Source organism: Sceloporus undulatus, chromosome 2 (genome assembly GCF_019175285.1).
Source record: "Sceloporus undulatus isolate JIND9_A2432 ecotype Alabama chromosome 2, SceUnd_v1.1, whole genome shotgun sequence".
Taxonomy (NCBI): Eukaryota; Metazoa; Chordata; class Lepidosauria; order Squamata; family Phrynosomatidae; genus Sceloporus; species Sceloporus undulatus.
The window spans coordinates 18483051-18505416 of record NC_056523.1 but is presented as its reverse complement, the minus strand read 5'-3'; the positions used below and the strand labels follow the sequence as shown (position 1 = coordinate 18505416).

General features: G+C 44.3%; 1 protein-coding gene across 1 annotated transcript in view; it reads right to left on the bottom strand.

Moving 5' to 3' along the window:
- The window catches only part of LOC121920284, a 37102-nt gene extending 16521 nt beyond the window's left edge, over window positions 1-20581 (bottom strand). Inside the window, exons 1-8 of the mRNA XM_042447413.1 lie at window positions 20251-20581; window positions 19500-19745; window positions 14749-14936; window positions 12363-12469; window positions 12006-12107; window positions 1486-1632; window positions 98-216; window positions 10-27 (exon numbers count right to left, since the gene is read on the bottom strand). Coding sequence (XP_042303347.1) covers window positions 10-27; window positions 98-216; window positions 1486-1632; window positions 12006-12107; window positions 12363-12469; window positions 14749-14936; window positions 19500-19745; window positions 20251-20581 — 1258 coding nt within the window. The remainder of the gene's footprint in view (window positions 1-9; window positions 28-97; window positions 217-1485; window positions 1633-12005; window positions 12108-12362; window positions 12470-14748; window positions 14937-19499; window positions 19746-20250) is intronic.
- Window positions 20582-22366: the final 1785 nt, after the last annotated feature.

Sequence of the window (22366 nt, the reverse complement as noted above, 5' to 3'; positions counted from 1 at the left end):
TTAACAGACTCTCACTTCTTGCCCATTCTGGGAGTGGATTCATATCTCTTCTTCAACTAAACATAGACATATTTCTGCCTGTGTTGTCACAACTCACCATCTTCATAGTTCTCTGCTTGGATGCTTCCATTCATTATTTCGTTCTCTTTCGCATGTGAATCCAGGGGATAACTGTGCTGCCATCCTTCTTTACTTTCATGAGTTTCAACCATTTTGCTTTGCAAATGAATTTTTAGATGCCAGGTAGCGAAATATTCTACTCAGGGTTTTTTATTCATGTGATGTGGTCAGAGAAAACAAGCCATAAGTACCATTTAACCATGCACTTTATTCTCTGCCTTTTCCCAGCCAAACTGAGCTCTCTGTGTTGCCCTGCTGTCCTGCTTAAAGCAATCCTTCTGTCTTCTCTTATGGTGGTGTTAACAGTGCTGCTCTGGATGCTGAAGTATCTCTCTGGCTTTTGGCAACACACTCTCACCCTGAGGTCTATAGCCAAGATTTCTCTGTGGAAAAGAATTACAATGTTAAAATAGCGCTACCTTTCCATATGGCTTAGATAATTTTCTAAACTAATATTTCCATACAAAGCAAAGCGGTTATCTTCCAAATCGCCTGTTAATATCAATCCTACTCAATCTTTCCCGCACATCTTTGAGTTCCTGTGGGTGGGTTATGGAGGGGAGTACAATCTGCAGTTTTTTTGTTTGTTTGTTTGTTTTCAGAATTTTGGCAGTTTCTGCAGCTCTATGGTGAAACAAATTTTGGAATGGTACAGAGCTGTGGAGCCCTCCAGATTTCAGATTTCCTGGAATACTACTCCCATTCGCCTAAGACTGCATAGCCAATTGTAAAGAACTCTGGGTATTCCAGTTTAGAAAGATCTGGAAGGCTATACAATCATCTGGTGTAGAACAGCACTTTGCAATCCAGAGTTCCCAGATGTTGAACTACACTGAATGTACAGTCACCCCTCTGTCTTTGCAGACTTGGAATCCGTGTCCCTCACCCGTTTGTGAGTGGCAAACTGAGGGGGACAAAATGGGGCAGGCTTAAATATAAGCGATCTTATGTTTTCATGGAGGGATCTGGAACGGGTTACCCACAAAAGCGGAGGTGCGACGGTAATTCTAACAGCTGTGACATAAACATCCAGCAAAATTAAAATTATCCCTTCAAATTATAATAGCATCCCCACAACCTAAATGGTCGTATTTACATCTACCTAATGAAGATCTGGTGAAAACTTGATGTTTTGAAATGAAACGTGAAAAGAATTTTTAAGAAAAGTTAAAATTTTCAAAAACTTCTAAAAAAGATTAAAAATGTAGAAATTTGAAATTTAAATTTTAAAACATTCTGGGGGCTTTCCTTTCCCCTCCCACCACATCTTAAAGCCTTTTAAAGGGAAGGGGGTGAGTGCCATAGCCCCTTTCTGCCAAAAGATAGGTGTTTGAGGAGTAGTGGTGTCACCTGCACTAGTGACACCTCTGCAAGATGGAACTCTGGATCCCCACTTCTGACACAGTCTGATGGTCATCATCATCACCACCACCACCACCACCACCCTCATCATCATGAACTTTGGAGACCAGTTCTTCCATTCTCTTTGCTGGCTGGAAGCAAGAGTGGTGGCTACAGGAGATGGACACACAGAAACACACACTCAGGACGATATCACGAGGAGGAAATTGGAAGGTTATCCCAGGGTGAGCGAGGAGTCAGTCATGGGCTTTCATGTTATTTTGCATGAGATCATCACACGCACATCGAATGCAATCCAGAGTCAATCACTGGGTTGCATGTTATTGCACATGACGTTTTCGTATTACATCGAATGGAATCCAGTCCCTATCCAAACACAATGGCAAGTAATCCTAGAAATGGGTAAATTTGCTGAAATACAGAATTTAAAAAGCCTCATGCAATGTGATTTAAAGTCAATGCATATTTGGCTTGGTGGGGAATGTGTTTGTGGGTTGGCCATGGATTACCTTTGATTCCCATGATCCCATGACCCTGCCAAACCTCCTCCTCCTCCTCTCTGGTGGTGCCATCACCAGCCCTTCCTGGACCTCCCAGTCCTCAGTACTGGCAAGAGCCTCCTGGCCTCCCCTCTCTCTCGGCCTGGGTCATCTGCACCGTCAAGGGGCCCCCACTGAGGGAGATGCTGCACTCAAGGACCCTGGAGGAGCAGGTGTGGGTGAACTCTTGTCATCATTCTCCTCCTCCTTGTGTGCTGAATTGGGGCCAGGGCTGGGGTAGTATTGCCTCTCCTGGCACTCATTGCCTGATGTGTCTCACAGGAGACAGCCCCTGAACTGTTTCCTCCTCCTCCTCCTCTGGCAGAGGGACCCCCGCACATGACCCTTGTGGAAATGACAGCTGGACCATGCACATGCACAGAAAAGGTATTTGGCAAGGTGGCAATGGGGATTTTCCCTCCCCAATTTGATACCACAATGTGAACTAGGCCCTCTGAACTGTTCATTCAAATTCTTGTTGTGCTTGGTGTGATGGCCATCCCCATTCAGATTTGTTTTTCTGGGATGCCAGCACTTTGACTATTTTCGGGTTGGGGGCACATGGGCCCCGGTGTGATATCGTCTGGTTGCTGCGGGAAGGAACCCCCCCCCCCGCGCCCCAAGGGAAGGAGGAGAGACTCGTGTCCTGACTCTGGGGCCCCAAAGGGCCAGGGCCAGGGTCTTGGCGGGGCTGGGAGGAGGACGCTCCCTTTCGCCTCTAAGATCCTCCCCGCCGAGAAAGCCCTCTCCTCCTTGCCCCAGCTCACACCTTCCTCCCGATCCCGATCTTCCCTTCCTACCTGGGCTGTGTTGAGACCGGAGGGATCGGTCAGTCAGGACCCAGGGCTCCGTCCCGGACCTCGAACCGACGCACTTTTTAAGCCGCTTCAGCTTTCCTTCCCAGCCAATGGCTTTCGGAGGCTTCAAAGATCGACTGGAAAGGGAATGTTAAAAGCGATTTGCATCATGTTACTATGTTACTATTCCGGGGGATTCTCGTAGCAAGGGAAAGGACTGCAGGACCTGAGCAGGGCTGGGGAGGAACTGGGGGGAGAGAGGGCCCTCGGAGGTCTCCCATCCCGATTGGGTCCCCGGACTGGGCAGCTCTCTGCATGTCCTGGGAGGCCTCGCCTCTCCTTCCCAGACGCTGGCTTTCCACCGAGGCTGCCTCGAAGGCAGATCTCCAAAAGGCCTCCCGTTCTCCTTACAGGGGGATTGGCCCTGGCTTTGCAAGCCCTGAGCAGAGGGCGGGGGGGGGGGGGCTCTTATTCCGGGGGTCGCTATCAAGGGGAAGTGGATCCTAAAGAAGACCAGGAAAAGGGGAGGGAGGAGGAAGAGGATCCCTTCCTTCGTCTTGCCTTCAGGAAGAAATTGATTCAGGAAGAAATGATGCGCAGTGGAAACCCCTACTCTTCAAAAGTGAAAGTGACCTTAAAACATAGCCTCAACTTCCCCAAAAAGAAACGTGGGAGCGCTCGCAGGACTCTGACCCCACAGAGGAGTGGATGATTCTGGGCATTTAACAGATGCAGTATGAAACCATGTATACTGTATATAGCTTTGTGCCAGTGTGTGGGACACACACACACACAGAGTCTCTCTCTCTCTCTCTCTCTCTATATATATATATATATACACACACACACACACACACACACACACACACACACACACTAGATAGATAGATAGATAGATAGATAGATAGATAGATAGATAGATAGATAGATAGATAGATAGATAGATTAGATAGATAGATAGTGGCACAATGTATGTATGTATACACACACATACATCTTTATGCCACTATATATGTGTGTGTGTGTGTGTGTATGTATCTGTATATACACAAAGAGAGAAGGTCCAGATCTGTCTCCCTGCCAAAAAAATGTGTGTGTTTGAATTAAAATACAAGACAGTGTCTGCATGGAGTATGGGATTCCTGAAGGAGGTGGTCAGAAAGAGCCAGCCTGGAGCAGTGACTTGAACATTGTTTAGGATGCATTAATGTTGTGCAGGATAAATATGGTGCAGTAGTTTTGCTGAGACTCCTGGAGACCAAGGATCAAATCCCTGCTCAGCTATAGAAACCCACTAGGTGTCCTTGGGCAAGCCACACTCTCTCAGCCTCAGAGGAGAGCTGTGACAAACCCCTTGTGGGGGGGGGGGGAAATCTTGCCCAGAAAACCCCGTGACAGGATCACCATACAATAGAAAGGACTTCAAAGCACACAGCAACAAGATCAGAGAAGCCCTCTTTCAGTTGATGGATTTTTAGAATCCTAGAGTTGGAAGAGACCACAAGGACCATCCAGTCCAACCCCATTCTGCCATGCAGGAAATCTCAATGAAAGCATCCCCAACAGATGCCCATCCAGCCTCTGTTTAAAAACCTCCAAAGTAGGAGACTCCTCCCCTCTCCGAGGGAGTGTGTTCCACTGTTGAATAGCCCTTACTGTCAGGAAGATCTTCCTAATGTTGAGGTGGAATCTCTTTTCCTGGAGCTTGCATCCATTGTTCCGGGTCCTGTTCTCTGGAGCAGCAGAAAACAAAGCTTGCTCTCTCCTCAATATGACATCCCTTCAAAGATTTAAACAGGGCTATCATGTCACCTCTTAACCATCCAGGCTAAAGGTATCCGGCTCCCTAAGTCTCTCCTCCTAGGACATAGTTTCCATACCATTCACCATTTTGGTTGCCCTCCTCATGCACCAACTTCTCAATATTATTTTTGAATTGTGGTGCCCAGAACTGGACTCAGTATTCCAGGTAAATTGTTGTTGTTGTTGTTATTGTTATTATTATTATTATTATTATTATTATTATTATTGCCCTGCTGGGACTCAAAGTTGCTTACAGTTTAATACTGCGACTCAGAGTGGCTTGCAATTTAAAAACACAGTACAACTAAAAACATACAAAAGTGACCATTAAAACAGATCACTTGTTTAGAGCTTGACAAATTTACTTGTTTGCTAAATAATAAATCTCTTAAAACAGCTGAGGGAGACTGGCTTCCTATAGTAAAATATTGGAAGGAAAAATAGAAAGGTCTGATCATATATAGTATTTATCAATACAAAGTGAAAAACCAAACTAGTCAAAATATGGATAAAGTGTAATGCCACTGGAACCTTTCTGATACTATTTTTTAATTATTACTTTTACAAAGAGAGCTTTGGAGGAGGCAGTCAGAATGCATGGTTTTTACAAGGCCCAGTAGGCTTCGCTCTGGAGGGGGAGCACGGAGGAAGGAAGGGTTTGCCATTGCATCCTCTGAGGTTGAGAGAGAATGACTTTCCCTAGGACTTTGCAAAGATTTCATTCAGAGAGGGGTTGCTATTGCATCCTCTGAGGTTGAGAGAGAATGACTTTCCCTAGGGTTTTGCAAAGAGAGGGGTTGCCATTGCCATCCCCTGAGGCTGAGAGAGTGTGATTTAGCCCAGTGGGGTATGTTTATGTCCAAGCAACAGATCAGACCCTCATCTTTCTCTACCACTGCCTCCTAATGTCCCTTCATTCTATTATTATTATTATTATTATTATTATTATTATTATTATTATTATTATTATTAACTATGAGAGTCTGCTTTTTCAGATGCATTTAGTCCAAGAGGTGCTACAAAATCTACATGTCCCTTAATTCTATTATTATTATTATTAACTGAAAGAGTCTGCTTTCTCAGATGCGTTTAGTCTCAGAGGTGCCACAAGATCTCTATAATATAAGGATTTATATTAATGTGTGTGTGTGTGTGTGTGTGTGTATATATATATATATATATATATATATTGCTTTTAGTTGGTTGTATCCTCCATTTTTTTTTTGAATGTCCTATATTTTGGGCTAAATTTTGTCCTACAGTTTGCCCTACATTTTATCCTTGATTTTGTCCTACATTTTTCTACATTTTGTCCTGGTTTGGTGGTGGTGAATTATGGCAATCCTACTTCCAACTGACCAGGAGCACCTCTGGATTGTCTGGATTTGTTTGCCCTCATCCAGTCCATTACTGATGAGAGACATTGGTTTAGGACCAGGACAGCTTTGGATTGAGGTGGAAAGGAGTAGTAGAATCAAAAGCTGCTAAGAAGTCCAGTAATACCAACAGCGACACATTACCCTTTCCAGTTCCCTGCATAGGTCATCTACCAAGGTAAATAAGCTGTCTCTGTTCCATAGCCAGGCCTGAAACCAGATTGAAATGGATCTAGATAATCCCAACTCCAGAAACTCCTGGAGTTGGGAAGCCACCACACATTCCGAAACTTTGCCCAAAAATGGTAGGTTGGACACTGTCTGATAATTATCCATTATAGCTTAATTCAGGGATGGCTTTTTCAACAAAGGACTCACAACTGCCTCCTTAGGCAAGTTGAAATGCTGCCTTGTTTTAGTGAGGCACTGACTACTACCCCTTACTTGCTAATTAGCTTACTTGCTGTTCACCGCTATGATCTTTGGAATAGTGGTATATAAATAAAACAAATTATTATTATTATTATTATTATTATTATTATTATTATTATTATTTTACTCACTCATCCAGTCCCTCCCTGGCCTGTTAGCTAGGAAGGGCCTGTTAGCTAGGAAGGGCAAGGGGTTAGTACACATGTGGTGGCTTTCACCTGCCCAAGGATCCTGTCCACACCATCAGGCAGCACAAATTGAAAAGTATCCATAAACACTGGGCAGACAGGTGCCAAGGATATATCCACTGGCACAATATCAACTACAGCACCCAAGTTGAAACAGATCTGAACAACTTTTTCTGCAAAATGCCATGCAAATTCTTCACAACAGGCTACTGAGTGGTCTGCATTTTCTGTTTGAGAGAGAGGCGGGGTACAGACCGCCGCTTTGCGGCGCTCTGCCGGCACCGCCAGTAGGTCCGCGGGGGAGCCGGAGCCTTCAGACGGCCCGACTCCCACGCGGACCGAAAAAAGAAGCTCCAAAATGGAGCTTCTTTTTTCGTCGCGTTTGCGACATAGCGAGGCGCCAGGGGCGCGCTCGCTACGTCAGCAGCGGCGCGACGCGTATGGACGCTAAGCGTCCGATACGCAAAGATGGCGGCGCCCATGTAGAAAGGGCGCCGCCATCTTGTACGGACGGAGTCCGTACTAGGCCCAGGGGCGTCTAAAAGAGACGCCCCTTTTTTAAAATGGGACGTCCGGAGGACGTCCCAAAGGGCAGTGTAGAAAGCCCCAGAGTGTGTGTAACAGACCCCTGACCACTTGGAATAGCTTTGCTGGACAGATCCCTACAGATGAATTTCTTTGCTGCCCACATTGCCATGGAATAGGCCTTCAAATAGGCTCTAGCCCATGTCCAGTCAGATTTGTTTTAAGTCTTCTGCCAATGTCTCTCTAATCTATGTTTCATTTGTTTCATCACCACCAGCCTGGAGAACCAGAGGATTTGTTTGGCTCCACTCTGTAAGAGAGGATGCTCAGGAGAGATTGTGCAATACTGATTTTATGCACACACACAAGTTCAAACTGGAAGTAGAATACAGTGACTCTTGCTTCTCTTATGTTTTCATCTTTCCCCCAAATATTTGTTTCAAATTGCTCCACTCCCACTTTATAATTTTCCAATATTCTACAGAGGACATTTTACTGCTCTATTATAGAAGTTCCCACAGGTGTATCTTTTGTTCTGACCAGATATAAAGCAGCTGGCTCCACCCCTGCACTGTTTTGTATGAGCTCTTTGGTCCTTCAAAGTAAGGTTGGTTTAGGTACTATCCTCACGCTGTGTGTGTGTTTTGAACAATTTGGGGGGTAATACTTTGGGTCTGTTTTAAAAGAATGCTTTTATCTGTTTTAAAGTGTTGTGCATGGTGTTGTCAGGGATGATGGGAGTTGTGGCTCTTCACCTGGCCTGGAACTCACCACCTGGTTGTGCACCACGCTGACCAGTTTTGGCCAGTTGTTATATCTTTGCAAGAGTTGCAGAGAACTGGCTGAAGACCCCGACAAACTCTCCAAGCCTTCTCACTCTTGCTTCCACAGAAGTCTTCACCCTTCTTCTCCAGGGTCCTGCTGGTTCTTGTAGCTTCACCCAAGACACCAGACAACTCAGTAGTCTTATATAAAAGATCTACTTTATTCTACTATATACAGCTCCAAACAATACTCAACTCCTCACTATCCACTACTACAACCCACAAAATGCATTGGGATCTATAGTCATTATTATAGCCAAATCATGGTACCACCTACTGTTGTCTGTTTCCACCCAGTAGGCATGTACATCATTCCCATTGGTTCTCCTTGTTCATCCCACAATTAATGGTTTCATCATCTCAGCCTTGACCACTTAACAATTGTCAGGTGTGTCCAATTATCCACTTTGCAATTCTTGTCCTTGGCATTCAGTACTTGTTAATTGTCTTACCATTCACGCCTGTGTGGTTCTCAATTGGCTTCTGCTGAGTCACTCTGACTCTCACATACATCTTTTATTTCTCTTACTGTATATCCCATGTGGCTTTTTCCTTAACAGGTGTTAGGTGCCCTGGAGAGCTGAGAGGCAAAAGAAGCAAAGCTTAAATAAATAAATACATTTAAAACTCCATCAAGGGAGGTGAGGAAGTAGCCAAGGCCTTGAACATTCAGACATTAGTATAGGATTGTGGTCTTCTGTTCAACATGAAAAATTGCCCCCTAGGAAGGAGAGAAACGTTTGATAAATAACTGGGTGAGCTCACCACCAGTTCCAGAAGAATATTCTACTAGTTCAGTATGCTGCAAGGATGATCAGTAGTAAAGATGGATGAAGTCTGAACAGTTTGTTTTAGTGAACAGACCCACCCCCCTTACTTTTGCAGAACAAATCCCAATGACAGACATTTCTTTTTTGTTGGGGTTAGGGATGGAAGACCCTGTGTGAAAGTGCAAAAACCACAAACATGTTAGCCCCTCCCCCCAAACACGAAAGATAAAGTGTGCTCTCTCTCCAAAAACAGGACCCATCACTCTCTTTGCAACTTTGCAACACATAGCCTCCACCCATTTCCAAAATGCTTCCACCTTCAATCTGATATTAGCAGCCACCTCTGCAGAGGATCTAACTTCTCCGCTTTCCTGCCTTCTCCCAGTCAGACAAAAGCAACACCATACCATTCCCATTTTGACAAACTGCATTCTCCCCATTTCCAAAGTCTTCAACTTTGAATCCAATGTTTACAGCCACCGCCAGGGAAAATCCAATTTATCTTCCCTCCTCCTCTGCCCCCCTCCAGGTCAAACAAAAGCAACACTGTACTTTCCTCACTTTGCCAGATTTTTAATTCCAAATGCAGCCTTTTAATCCCAAAATCCTTCCAATCTGAATCCAGTTTTTGCAACCACCACCAGAAAAGGAAGGTACAGTGTTTCTTCTGTCTAACTGGGGCAGAGTTGGGGGCAGGAGGACAGAAGTTGGATCTTCCCTGGTGGGGAATGCAAACATTTATGGTGCTGCTTTTGACTGGCTGAGAGGAAGAGTGGTGTGTGTGTGTGTGTGAAGAGATTGATCTTGTTAATCAGAAGCTACAAAGTCGCAAATATTGAAACCTACAAATGTTAAATCCACAAATGTGGAGGGCCAACTGTACAAATAGTCTTCAGAAGCATGCATTGTTCTATATCTTTCTCACAGTGAGGAGGAAATGGTAAAATTATTCTTCGTGGCAGGAGTGAAATTTACATCCCTGCTGCAGTGGTGTCACTAGTGGGCTGCGATCCACACTGGATGACAACCCAGAAGAGGGGTGGCAACACCCAGTTGGGCCCTCCTCCCACTGCAGGGTGAGGAAAGCCAAGCAAACCCCTCCAGCCTTTACAGTAGTGGAGGACTCCTCATAAGGACTCCTCCACTGCTTCACCCAAGTGTACACCCTCTTCAGCTTTGCCATGGCAGTGGAGGCTTCCTCCTGAGCCTTCACCGCCACAGAGAAACAGAGCCCCAATCGTGCCCCTCCTGGCTTTGCCACAATAGAAGCCTTACAGTAGGAGTGTAGCCTCCCTTTTCAGTCTAAGAATGATCCTACCTTTTCCCATTATTTGTGTGCCACAGCCACTTCTGGCTGCATTCTTGTGGTATGGTTGCTCCTGGCTGGCATATTAAAGCATTTGGTTAGATGTGGTTCCCAAACTTTGGCCCTCTGGGTGTTTTGTACTTCAACTCCCAGATGCCTCAGACAACTTGGCCTATAGTCAGAAATTCTGGGAGATGAAGTCCAAAACATTTTGAAGACCAAAGTTTGGGAACAACAGGTGAACTGTGGGAGTGCTTTTCCTTTCATGCGATTCTGGTAGCATTTAAATAGGGCAATCAAGTTTGATTGAAACTTCATTTTCTGACATGTCCTGGAATATATTTGGATGGAAGTCAGCATAGAATATTGTATGTCAGTTTTGTTTTGTCAGGATTCCACATGTCCAGAAATCAAAGCAAGTCAGATAATCTAGTTAGCTATTCTTGGGTTGATGTACTTGTACCACAAGAGGTATTGTTGTTGTTATTTTTATAGCATCATAAATTTTCATGACAGTTTACAGGCATCATCAAAATAGCATGTAACCTTGCAATGGCATACAATCTAAAAGTCATAAAATATAAACTATACAAAATTAAGCAATTTATACAATTACATTACAAAACTGTAAAAACAGATAATATATATAGTAAAATCTAAATTATAAAACAACATTAAACTAGAATACCAAATGCTTCTGAGAACAAGCAGGACTTGTTCATGTTTAAAACTGGATTTAAAGCTAGATAGAAAAGAAATAGTATGCAGATGTTTAGGGAGGCAGTTTCCAGGAGTATGGTGCAGCAAATGAAAAAGGACAAACCCAAGCCAAGGAAGAAGAAACCATATGTTAGATTTGTATGCATAAGGCCCACAGAGACCATGAAGTTTATCAGACAAGGGAAATTGGAAGTATAATCCAATGTCAATCTGGGGCTTAACATTATTGCGTGATAACCCACTACACACCAATTCAAGCAATGGGAAGTCAATCCGAACACAATCATTTGGTTTCACGTTTTTGCGTGATAGACTGCCACACGCAAATTCGGGCAATGGCATGCTATTTTTGGGCAATGGGGAACCAGTTCGAATGCAATGAGCATTCACATAATTTCGCTAAACTAGTGACTTTACGTGAATGCGTTCTGGCCCCACTTTCTTTTCATTCGAAATTAAGAGAAATTCCTCCTGTGTGATAAAATCCCATGTGAAAAATGTGGCTTTGCAAGCAAAGAAAGTATGTGTCACATAGAATATCCACTAACTCAAACTGGTGTAAAGCCATCTTAAAGTTCAGAGGGATTATGGACACCAATATTCAATAGCTAATATTCTTAAAACTCCTTCATCCTAAATTTCAAGTTCCCTTTTCTGATGGAAAATTCAAATGTTGCCCAGTATATATTTCTGAGTACGTCAGTGGCTTCATGTTGGAAGTACCACTTTCTTGAGAACTGCTAGAAACTCAGGAAAGTGGGAGAGATTGTTTAATCTCAGTAGCAGAGCAAACACAGAGGAATATGAGTGAGCAGGAAAACTAGGTCCACTATATTTCCCAGTCCCACGTGTCCCCAATAAAAGCACAGTCACTTGGTTAAAGTGAATAATAAAACAAGTTTACTTACAAAAGCATGTGGTATGAAGTAACACACAGGTCTAGCTTCATGTTGCAAGAAAAATAAGGTAGGAAAAGGTAGGTTACATACATTTTAGAAAAGTTTCTTCTCAGCATGCAAGGAAGGCATCTTCTCTTGAGCAAGGAGAGGGCAAGAGAGAAATAATGGTGGCTCTTTCTCTCAGGGACAAAAGGCAAAAGGTGTGCTCTTGGGTAAACAGGAAATGTGAGTAAACAATAAAACCATAGACATGCATTACTAGAAGGTTTCAGCATGCAAAGTTGCTATATCCCAACACTTCATTCATGTATACGTCAATCAGAGGCTGGACTCATGCAAGTGACAATGGTTTGCTGCAGATCCAGTGTTCTTCTCTTGTGCAGCTGGAGCCGGCAATACCTTCATGGTCCACATATGCACAACTTCCCCCTCCACGAACTGTAAGCCTAAACAATAATAAAGCATTCAAACAAATCATATCTAAAATATTAATCTTCTTTTTCATGGCAGAAACTAATCCCCAGATATCTGAATGGCAAGGTAACACTGAAGCAGTCTGCAACCTATTTTTCTCATTTGAAGGAAAATTATCAGAAACTCAGAGAATATTTTAGAAGGCTTGATATTCCCGTCATGTCACTACATTTCTGGTTTCTGATCTCTTATCTTTCTTGCTTGAACTGTACAGAAGAAAGGCTTACCATTCATGGGAAATGGTTCCATTAATCCATCTCCAGGTCTGCAATGGATTATCTCTTCGGAGACCAATCCAGTGGTCAGGAGGACTTTTGTGACGTAAAAGGAAACTCTTGAAAATAAGAAAGAAAAAATACATTATCAACTCCAATTTGGTTGGAATGTTTGACAAGAAACCAGATAAAGTAAAAATAAAATCACTTGATGAGGTGCTGAAAGAGCCATGATTTATCAAAATGGCATCTTCACAATAGTTTTTGACTGGAAAATATAAGACCCCTGCCTTTTTCCTCCCTTGTGTCTGGCAAACAATTCTAGGTGATTCCCACTTCCCACTCAACTTGGAAGAGAAATGGGAGTTAAAACTTCTGTTAAAACAAATGAAGGACAGAAAGAAGGGGTAGGTTCTTAACATTTACACTTGGAGCATAAAGATCAGCACCCCTGCCCTTTGTACTGTGGCTTTCCATTCATCAGGCAAGGAATCTAGCATATTTTCTTAATGGACAAAGAAGACACTTCCAGAGGTGGCTGAGTCTTAAACAGACAAAAGAGCAAAGGATTAAGATCTCCCTCCGCTTCCACTTGCAGCCATCTACTCTTCTCCTGTTGTGCCAATAAAAAAAACAACACAGGAAAGATGCATTCAACTGCACAAATGATGGATTATAGCCCCAAGGAAGAAAGGTTTTCAAGCCTGTACTATGTCTAAATAAGATAATGGTTCTCTGATTATGGAAAGCCACTCTCTAATCAAAAGCTGTGTTTGCTTTTCATAAGAGGAAAGTTCTAAAATAGGTAAGCTGCATGCTTTCCCCAAGATGATATAGATATATATTCCAAAATGGGCGAAGGCATTTCCCCCAAGTTCCTATCACCACCACTTTAGTCCAAGAAGCCTTTTTTGAAATAGAAAATGAATAAGGAGGAGGTTTTCTTGGCAAGATTTGTTCAGAGAAAATTTGTCATTGCCTTCCCCTGAGACTGAGTGTGTGTTTTGCTCAAAGTCACCCAGTGGGTTTCATGGCCAAGAGATGGGAATCGAACCCTGATCTCCAGAGCTCTAGTCTAACACTCAAACCATTGCACCACTCCTGAATCTAAAATGGCCCAGGAAGGCCCCATAACATGAAAATATCCCTCTGTCCCTCCAGATGTTGTGAGGCATACAGGAAGTTGCAATAGAATGATATCCTGTTGTATACAGATTTCCCACCACAGCTGTTCAAATTCCATCATTTGAATCATTTTCAGTAATCAAAGTACACTTGTCACTGTAATTCTGTAATCAGTCCACAAATTATTTGGTTATTTTATTGCATAAGTGGACAAATGTGGAAGGCTAGGGGACCACACACCCCTCATTGCACCTATCCCTGTTATATAAAATAAAATATATACATTTTAAAACAAATCATATTGTCTTGATGCCAAATCTCTATGGGGAGCATGGAGTTATTTTCACTCTGTTTTTGACCTTCCTCAGCAATTTTAGATCCAGTAGTGTATTGTTATGTATTATTTATATTTTTATGCTATTATTTCTTAGATTATGCACCATGGGCAGGTTTACTTTTATTGTTTGTATGTACAGTCTACACCACTATATAAATCTACACCACTATATAAATAAAGCATGATGATGATGATGATGATGATGATGATGATGATGATGATAACAGTAATAATGATAATAATAATTGTAGTGCCATAGTAGTTTTTATACAGAAAGATAAAGATCATAATGAAGAAAGTCTAAGCATTTGTATTAAAGTATAAACATAGAGGGAGGCGAGTCTTTTCTTCAGCCTGTAGGATGAACTTTCTCAGACTTTTTTAAAGAAAAGCAATGCCAGGGCATAGCTATTAAAACAGAATCAGTTATAGTACGTTCGTTATCATGGTTTCCCCAGGTAATTATATTTTCACAAGGAGGTTGAGAATAACACCTCAGACCCCTTCTTTCCCCAATCAATTTTTTTGCGCCAGGAGGGGGGGAGTGTCAGCTTTTAAAACAGGATTACTTAAAGCTTATTTTGATTTTGAATAATAGCCAGATTCAGAAATTGTGCTTTGCATAATTTTCTAAGGTCATCAATTATTATGTTAAAAACATAGTTGGTAAATTCAGAAAATGCAGTAGTAACTCAAACTTTCTATTTAGTACTTGTAGCTGAAGCAGTGAAATGCACACACTTCAGTGTCTGCTGCTTCTAATATTCATTATTTCAGTATATTTTTATACTTCTCAATCATGAAACAGGATTCAAAACCATTTTGGAATAATAAAAAGCAAAACCCACAAAACCAAGTGGTAAAGTACTAAAATAAGGATAACACAATAATGAAAGCCCTCTAGTATTCCCCAGGGATATCAACCATTGAACGTACCATCTCTTCTTGAGAGTCAATCACAGCCAGAGAGGCATTGTGAGAAGAGCAGTGTAAACTACTAGAGGTCCAGTTTCTTTCAGCTGCTGAAAAGTAGTAGCATTTCCTCTGGTAACCAATCCAGCCATTTGGACAGAGATCACAAGGGAGAAGAGGAAGAGGAGATGGGTGTATTTCAAATGTTCTCACTGGTGATAAAAATCAGAATTTTAACAACTAATTTTCGTTATTAGTTAGCATTAAAAATTTGCAAAATAACATCCACCATTCCACCCACCTCAGTTACAATTCATCAAAAATTTGCTAATTTACATCACATACTCAATCATAATGTTTAGTTTATTGTGGGTTTTTCGGGCTATGTGGCTATGTTCTAGAAGAGTTTATTCCTGACATTTTGCCACAGATGCTGGCGAAAGGTCAGGAATAAACTTTTCTAGAACATAGCCACATAGCCCGAAAAACCCACAAAAAAACTATGGATGCCGGTCATGACAGCCTTTGACTTCACATGAAGTCATAATGTTGGCTTAACCTATCATATATTATTGCTGTTAATTATGGACTCCTGCTTTATACTCTTTCCCTTAGAAGACATATTTCCAGATTGTCATTTGGTTCACTGTGATATTTCAAAACTATTAATACACACAATTGTTTATAATAGAAAAACCTTTAAAAATGATTTAAAAGAGTTTCAGAATAGCTCATGAAAGCTACAGTGGACAAGCTAGCAACTGGAACTTGAGTGAAGTAACATTAGGTAGAACAGAAATTTTAAAAATCCAATCAAAATAAATCTAATCAGCAACATTCTAGACTCCTCAATGTTAAGAATCATTGGCATTCTAAAATAAAATGTCAGAAAATTTACAGTGCTATATAAATAAAGGTTGATTAATAATAATAATAATAATAATAATAATAATAATAGAAAATCCATGGCAACAGGGACGTAGCCGGGGGGGGGGTTCTTGGAGTCCGGATCCTCCCTTCCATTAGAAAAATGAATGGTGTGTGCTGCTGCGCCACTTCACCCAAGCCCCATTATAATGGTGGCACTTAGTCTGGACTCCCCCCCCCCCCCAACATCCTAGCTACGTCCCTGATGGCAATAAAATTCATGCAGCTCTTCACTCACCAGATAATGTAGTGAAGAAAATAAGATTCAGAATCACGCTCCCAATTGCCATACACAAAATTACGCTGTATATTACATAGTTTCTTGTTTTGCTTCTGAGGCATGAAGTTCTTTTCGAGGTATACCCTTGAAGTAATTAATAGAAAGTGTGATGTTTTATTCAAGATAAATCTATTCATCTTGCAGAACTCAAAATAAGACACCAATGAAAGACCTTATGGAAGAGAAATATTTGTTCTACAATCGGGGTTACCAACTTTCTTTTTCTATTGGCCTCACTTCTGGGTCCTTAAAAGCCCAAGAACTACCAGATTCAGTTTCCACCTGAGCCAGGTGTTCTGGGAAAAATACACCAAGAACGAAAAAAGTGGCTGTATTTTTTCTGCCTGTTTGTTGTCCCCAGCAGCCATTCATCTGTTCATCTGGCCATTCAGCGACACTTAAAACAAAACCTTTTACCCCTGGTTCCTTTTCTCTTGTGGTCCCTTTCCTATGCTGTCTCAATGGCATCTGAAGTACTACACCAAGACAATTGCCCAAATCATACAAGCACTTCTTTTGCTGCCATCTCTCTCCACCAAGACCACTCAACTGGGATGGCTGTCACTCCCCTCAGGGCTGTTGAGTTGGAGTCAGAAGACTCATCAGTAATTTTGAGAACAGTCAGACATAGTGACTCCCACTCTGGCTTCAAAAGAAAAATTTATAATATTGAAACAATATGTTTCCATTAAACCCAATATATGCGTGCGTGTGTGTTTGTGTATGTACCGTATTTTCCGACCTATAAGACGACTGGGCGTATAAGACGACCCCCAACTTTTCCAGTTAAAATATAGAGTTTGGGATATACTCGCCGTATAAGACCACCCCTCTTCCAATGTACACCAAATAAAAATAAACAATCAATATTTGTTTTTTCAGTAGGGTAATTTTTAATTCAATGCTTTATGACGGAAAACTGTCACTTAGAACATAAGGCGGTGTTGTCAGCAAACATGTAAACAGAGAACAGGGAGAGTGGATTAAACTTTCCTAATCACTCTAAAACTGAAAGTAACAGCGCTGCCATCCTGTTGTTCTCTAAGCTTCACCAAACTGGAACTGACGATGATAGGAGGAAGATAGATAAACGCAATAGAGAGAAGGCAAGTGCTGGGCAAGTCCCTGTGAGTTAGCATGCCCATCATAACTGCAAGCTATGGTGTTTCTACAGGGAAACCTCAAATCTCCTTGGGGGGGTTTGTCATCTGATAACTAATAATTACACTCAATGGATCTGTGAAACGCTTGTAAGGCAGTCATGCGTATGGATCAACTCTGTATCAGATGTGTAGTCTCAAGCTCGGCGTCCTCTTCATCTTGCCACAGAGTAGTCATCCTCCGATACCATCTAATTAATTTTATAGCATCACTTCTTGGAAGAGACCTTGATTAGCTGTTTCCGCTGGCATCATATCTTCCAGGGCTTTTATGACTAATTTGCACAAGGCATCCACTGTGGGAGCAACGCATGTTTTCCTCCTTGTGATGCTTTTCGCCGTTAAACCAGGCATTCAGCTCCTCGGCAGCTTTCTCGAATGCGATCTTTAATAGTTGGCTTGGTTTTAGGCACCGGCATCCGTGGCTGTACCAACGATGTCATCCTGCAGGAATACACTGCCCAATCCTGTGTTTTTAGTCTTGCAAGCCTTTGCTTGTGGGCTTGGGTATGTTAATGAGCCCGGAAATATCCCATCACCAGTGAGACTAGTTTTTTTAATAGGTCCCACCTGGTCGCCTCTGCTCCATACCAGTGTCAGCCATAGCTTTAACCCCTTCTTCGATCCATCGGCAGCTTTTTCATTCACATGTACAAAACAACAACAGGGAACTTGAGTTTTGGCATGGTTTTCTTTTAAATAGCTTTGGTCTCGTTGGTGCCATCGGAGCTGTGCTCCTAATACCACTCGTAAACTTGGATTTCTGCATGGTCCGTGTTGTTTTTAATTAAAATTGTTTTTTTCCCTTTTGATGGAGCTAGTTTTTATTCGACCATATCAAAATTCAGTGGAGTTTTCATGCATATTTCCAATACTTGCTTATCCGCATAGCCAGGTTAGTGCGCTGTTGTTATGCGTAGCTATGGAAACAATTCTTTGCTTATCAAGATCTGGGCAGGTAATGTCTGACTATTTTCGTCTTCCTCAGGTATCATATCATGCCGTTCCATGAATCTAGTAACACCAGGGGATACGTGGCCTTAATTGTTGGCTGGGCTGGTGATCTGGGTTAGATTTGGCCGACTGAAGTACAAACAGACGTAGTTGATTTGCTTGTCACTACATACCATTTGGCGATGCCTCTTCTCGCCATATCTGCTACATGTTTTTTCAAGTTCTGGCCATGTGGTGCCGCTTCGTAGGCACACGTACGCCTTGGCAGACTCTGTAATGCGTTTCATCTTGCTTCCAGTCCGAACGCATCTCTGTTCTCTACGCATGGTTGTTGGCTAGTCAGCGGCGTTATTATGTTCCCCGGCAAAGTTTACAACTAAGTTTAAACTGGCTTCATATTTCTTGTCGTGCTTGCGGTAAGCCATGATGAATTTTGATTTTGGATAGTTTCTATACAAGTACTGTATGTACTGGTGGCTTGGTCTGTATGAATCAGGTACAGGTACGGTACTGGGGCTGTATCTGTATGTTGGTACCCAGTGTACAACAACCTGCAGACAAGCAAGTGATGTGGCTTGGTTTTGATGAGTTTAATTTATTTATTGTATTTATTATGTATTTTACTTGGCTGTCTGCTATCTATCTATGGCGTATCTATCTAGTCTGATCTTATTTCTGTTTTTTTTATTTTTAATTCTGTATGGTCATTTCTTACAGGTGTACCCCGGTTACAAATTAATTCGTTCCGGGCTGCGGCCGTTCGTACCGAAAAGCATTCGCAAGCTTCCCGCATGGCGCTAGATCAGGCGAAAGCCGCGCGTTTGGGTGTGAAATAGGCGGCCGAAAAGGCACCAAAAATTTTCGTAACCCGAAAAACAGGCGTAAAACGCGGACAGTTTTTTTAGAATAGCATTTTTTTCGAACCCTTGCGTACCCCTGAAAATTTTCGAAGGCGGCGCATTGTCCGTATCCCGGGTACCACGGTATTTTTTATTTTTTAACACTAGGGGGGCTAGCTGCTATGTGTTTCCAATGTAGTGACTTTCACACGAAACTGGGACTTTTCAGAGACGTTGTGTGATTTTGGTGATTAGTTTTAATGTAATTTTGTTGAGAGTTGAAAATATTTTTGGTGAGATGGGGGGGGGACTTGTGAATTTTGGCCAAATCGTTTGGGGTAATTATCTTCAGGGCGTGCTGGCAAACAATCCCCAGGCCTTGCTGAGCCTGCAAGCGCTGCCTTGCAGGCAGGGCAGTGCGCTGGCTAGTTAAGGCCAAGTTTAGGGGGCGCGTGCCCACATAATGCTTCGCTGGCTTCAAAGGCCTCCAGAGGCCTGGATAAGCCGGGCAGTTAGGGGCGCGCTGTGCGCGCACGAGGCGTGGCTTTCGGCCTCCGGTAGGCCTTTGGACAGCCAGCACTGCAGGTCCCCTTCCGCTCGGCTTCCAAAGGTCACCTCCGGAGGCGGGCGTCCATGCCGGAGGCTTTGGAAGCAGCGAGCCAGGGAGGGCCGCCGCTCGGGCCGGCTCCAAGGTCTCCGGAGGGGCATCCTCGCAGAGGGCTTTGGAAGCCGCAGCCAGGGAGGGCCCCTTGCCCGCTTCCAAGTGCCTCCGGAGGGGCGTCCTCGCGAGGCTTTGGAAGCCGCAGCGCAGGGAGGGCCCCCCGCGGCGCCGGCTTCGCAAATCGCTCGAGGCGCCGGCTTCTGGGAAGCAGCAGCCCAGGGAGGACTACCCCTGCGCCTGGGCTCCAAGGGCCTCGGCAGGGCTTTTGGAACTGCAGGTAGGCAACCAGGTAAGTGCTCTACCAGCGTATACAGGCCCCCCCGACACTTTGACCCCGTTTTAGAGGTAGAAAGTAGTCGTGTACGCCGAAATACGGGTATATTTAATAGGCTCTAGTATGTTACTATTTCTTATATAGGCATCTGAGGAAACCTTTTTCCTTTCAGAAATTTTAAGTTGTTCTAAGCTAGGCCTGATCAGTCATTTGTGATGACTTGCCTGTGGCGACCTAGAGAAGCATGATCATGAGAATCATAGGATGTGGGAGTTGGAAAAACCATGGCACAGGGCCGAGACCAGTCCAGCGCCCTTGCCAGGCAGGGAAATCCTCTATCAAAGCTGCCCGACAGATGGCCATCCAGCCTCTGTTTTAGAAGACTCGGCAAGAAGAGTAGCTCTAGCTACTATTGGTCGCGCAACCGCTACGAGGCGCCGAGGAGCCAGCCCCAGCCAGTCCTGCGATGCGCGGCCTCCACCAGCCGCCACCGCTCGCTCGTCTCTCCTCGGCCAGAGGCCTTGGCGCCCGCCCTCGCTCCTCCGTGCTTATCTTGTGTGTAGGGAGGAGAGGATGGTCACGGCCTTGGGCAGAGGAGGCAAAGGGGAAGCCCATGGGCCGCTCCTCCCTTCCGTCCCCGCACGGCCCCGGCCGCCTGGCCCCACTGCCGCCAGCGGGCTGCGCCACCTCCTCCTCCACCCGGCTGCTGCCCAGCAGCTGGAGGAGGCAAGATGTGAGGCGGGGGCGCCTCCTGCGCTGCATGCGCCATTCCTCCCTTGCAGGGCGCCTCCTCCCGGGCTCCTGATGGCTCTTCAGAGGCCCAGCTCTGAGGATCTGCAGGAGCGCGTGGATGCCTCAGAGACGGCAGGAATCGTGGTGGCCTGCTCTGTCCCTCTAATAAAAAGTCCTACTTTAAAAATCATGTCCTTGACATTTGTCCTGGTTTGGAGGTCCTGGTTATGCAACCCTAAAGGGGGGAGGAGGAAGTAAGGAAGAGAGGGAGTAGGAAGAGGAGAGGGGGGGGGAAAGACGGAGGAAAAGAGGAGAAGGAAGATAATGTGTGTTGTAGGATCGCTAGTAGGCTGAATTCCGTTTCGTAGGTGTTTCGCGTTCTAGTCTGAACATGCTGTATTCAGATGCTTCCTCCTTATTCCGTGGTCATCAGCACGGGCTCACTTATACTGCGTTTTGCTTTTCCAGTCGTCCCTACCCTGTTTTTTAAATTTTTCGTTTTGTTTGCTTTTAATTTCTCCCAATTCTCCCTTCTCCCTTTTTTTTTCCCCGTTCTCGTTTGTTTTTTGTGTTGGGGTTTTAGTGTGTGGGGTGCATTTCGTGGTTGTAATCACTGATTGCGTGCTGCCGCTTACCTGCTGCTTACTAGTTATGCTGCTGCTAACTGCGTCCGACTAGATATCGCCGCACGGCCCCGCTGTTTTCTTTTGTTCCGCTGGTCGCGTGTCCCCTTCCCCGTGTCAGTTGGAGTTGGCTTTGCTTTCATGCGTCCCCCAGTTTCCCTTATTTTCCGTGCTCGATGTGTGGTGCTGGTGACTGCTCATGATGACTGCTACTTCATCTGTGGAATAGACAAAGTCCAACGCTCTGCTCCCTGTCTGTCTTTCGTCGCCTTCGTCTTCAGCTTAGATCTCTCTCCTTTCTGTATCCGATTCTCTGTAGGAGCCTGCAATGCTTTCTATGTTAGCACAATATCATTATAACATAATAAAATAGTCGCGCGCTTCTGCGCGTGCGTCTCGTGCTCTCCGTGCTCGCTTTGCTTCTTCTGTTCTGCTTTGCCTGTCTCGCTCGGCCTCTCTTCCTGCGCTCCCTCCGCTCGTTCTCTATCTATCATGCTAGTAGAATTCCATAGGGGTGTGTGATATTCGGTATAAAAAAAAATAACCTTTAGACGTGTTGGTGGTGTCTGGTGCGGGGGGTGGGTGGGAGTACTGGGGCGGGGACAAATGCGACCAGCGTCGTTAGGGACTGTGCGTTACATGGGTGTGCGTGTCTGTGTCGTGCTTTTTCCCCCTTTTCGCGTTCCGCCCCCCCCCCGTCCCTTGCCCCCTTCCCCCCTTCTCGCCGTCCACTTTTGGTGCACTCCGTTGCCCCCCCCCTTGCCCTGTTCAATTTGCATAGCCTGTTAAACCATGCTAGTGTTTTAACCCAAGGGGTTGGGTTGGGAATAGTCCCCTGAATATGCAGATTCCACGCCTTAAGTAAAGCCATGTAAATGCAACAATATGCTGTTGTGGTGGGGTGTTTGGAGTGCATGTTGGTGGGGTGTTTTTGGCCAGATATAGGCGGAACCGAAGAGGAGAAGGCGGTGCACACTGTCCTCCTCCTCCCCCGCGGGGCTTCGGTGAAGCTCCCCCCTGGCGTGCGCTTCCCGCCTCCAGAGGGTGGGAAGGCTTCCACCCCGCGGCTCGCCCCCCCCCTCAAGGTGTCTGAGGGACAGCAACCCGACCCCCGGCGCAAAAGTTGCCTACCCCTGCTCTACTACATTCCGAGGGAGTGTGTTCCACTGTGCGAACCAGCCCTTACTGTCAG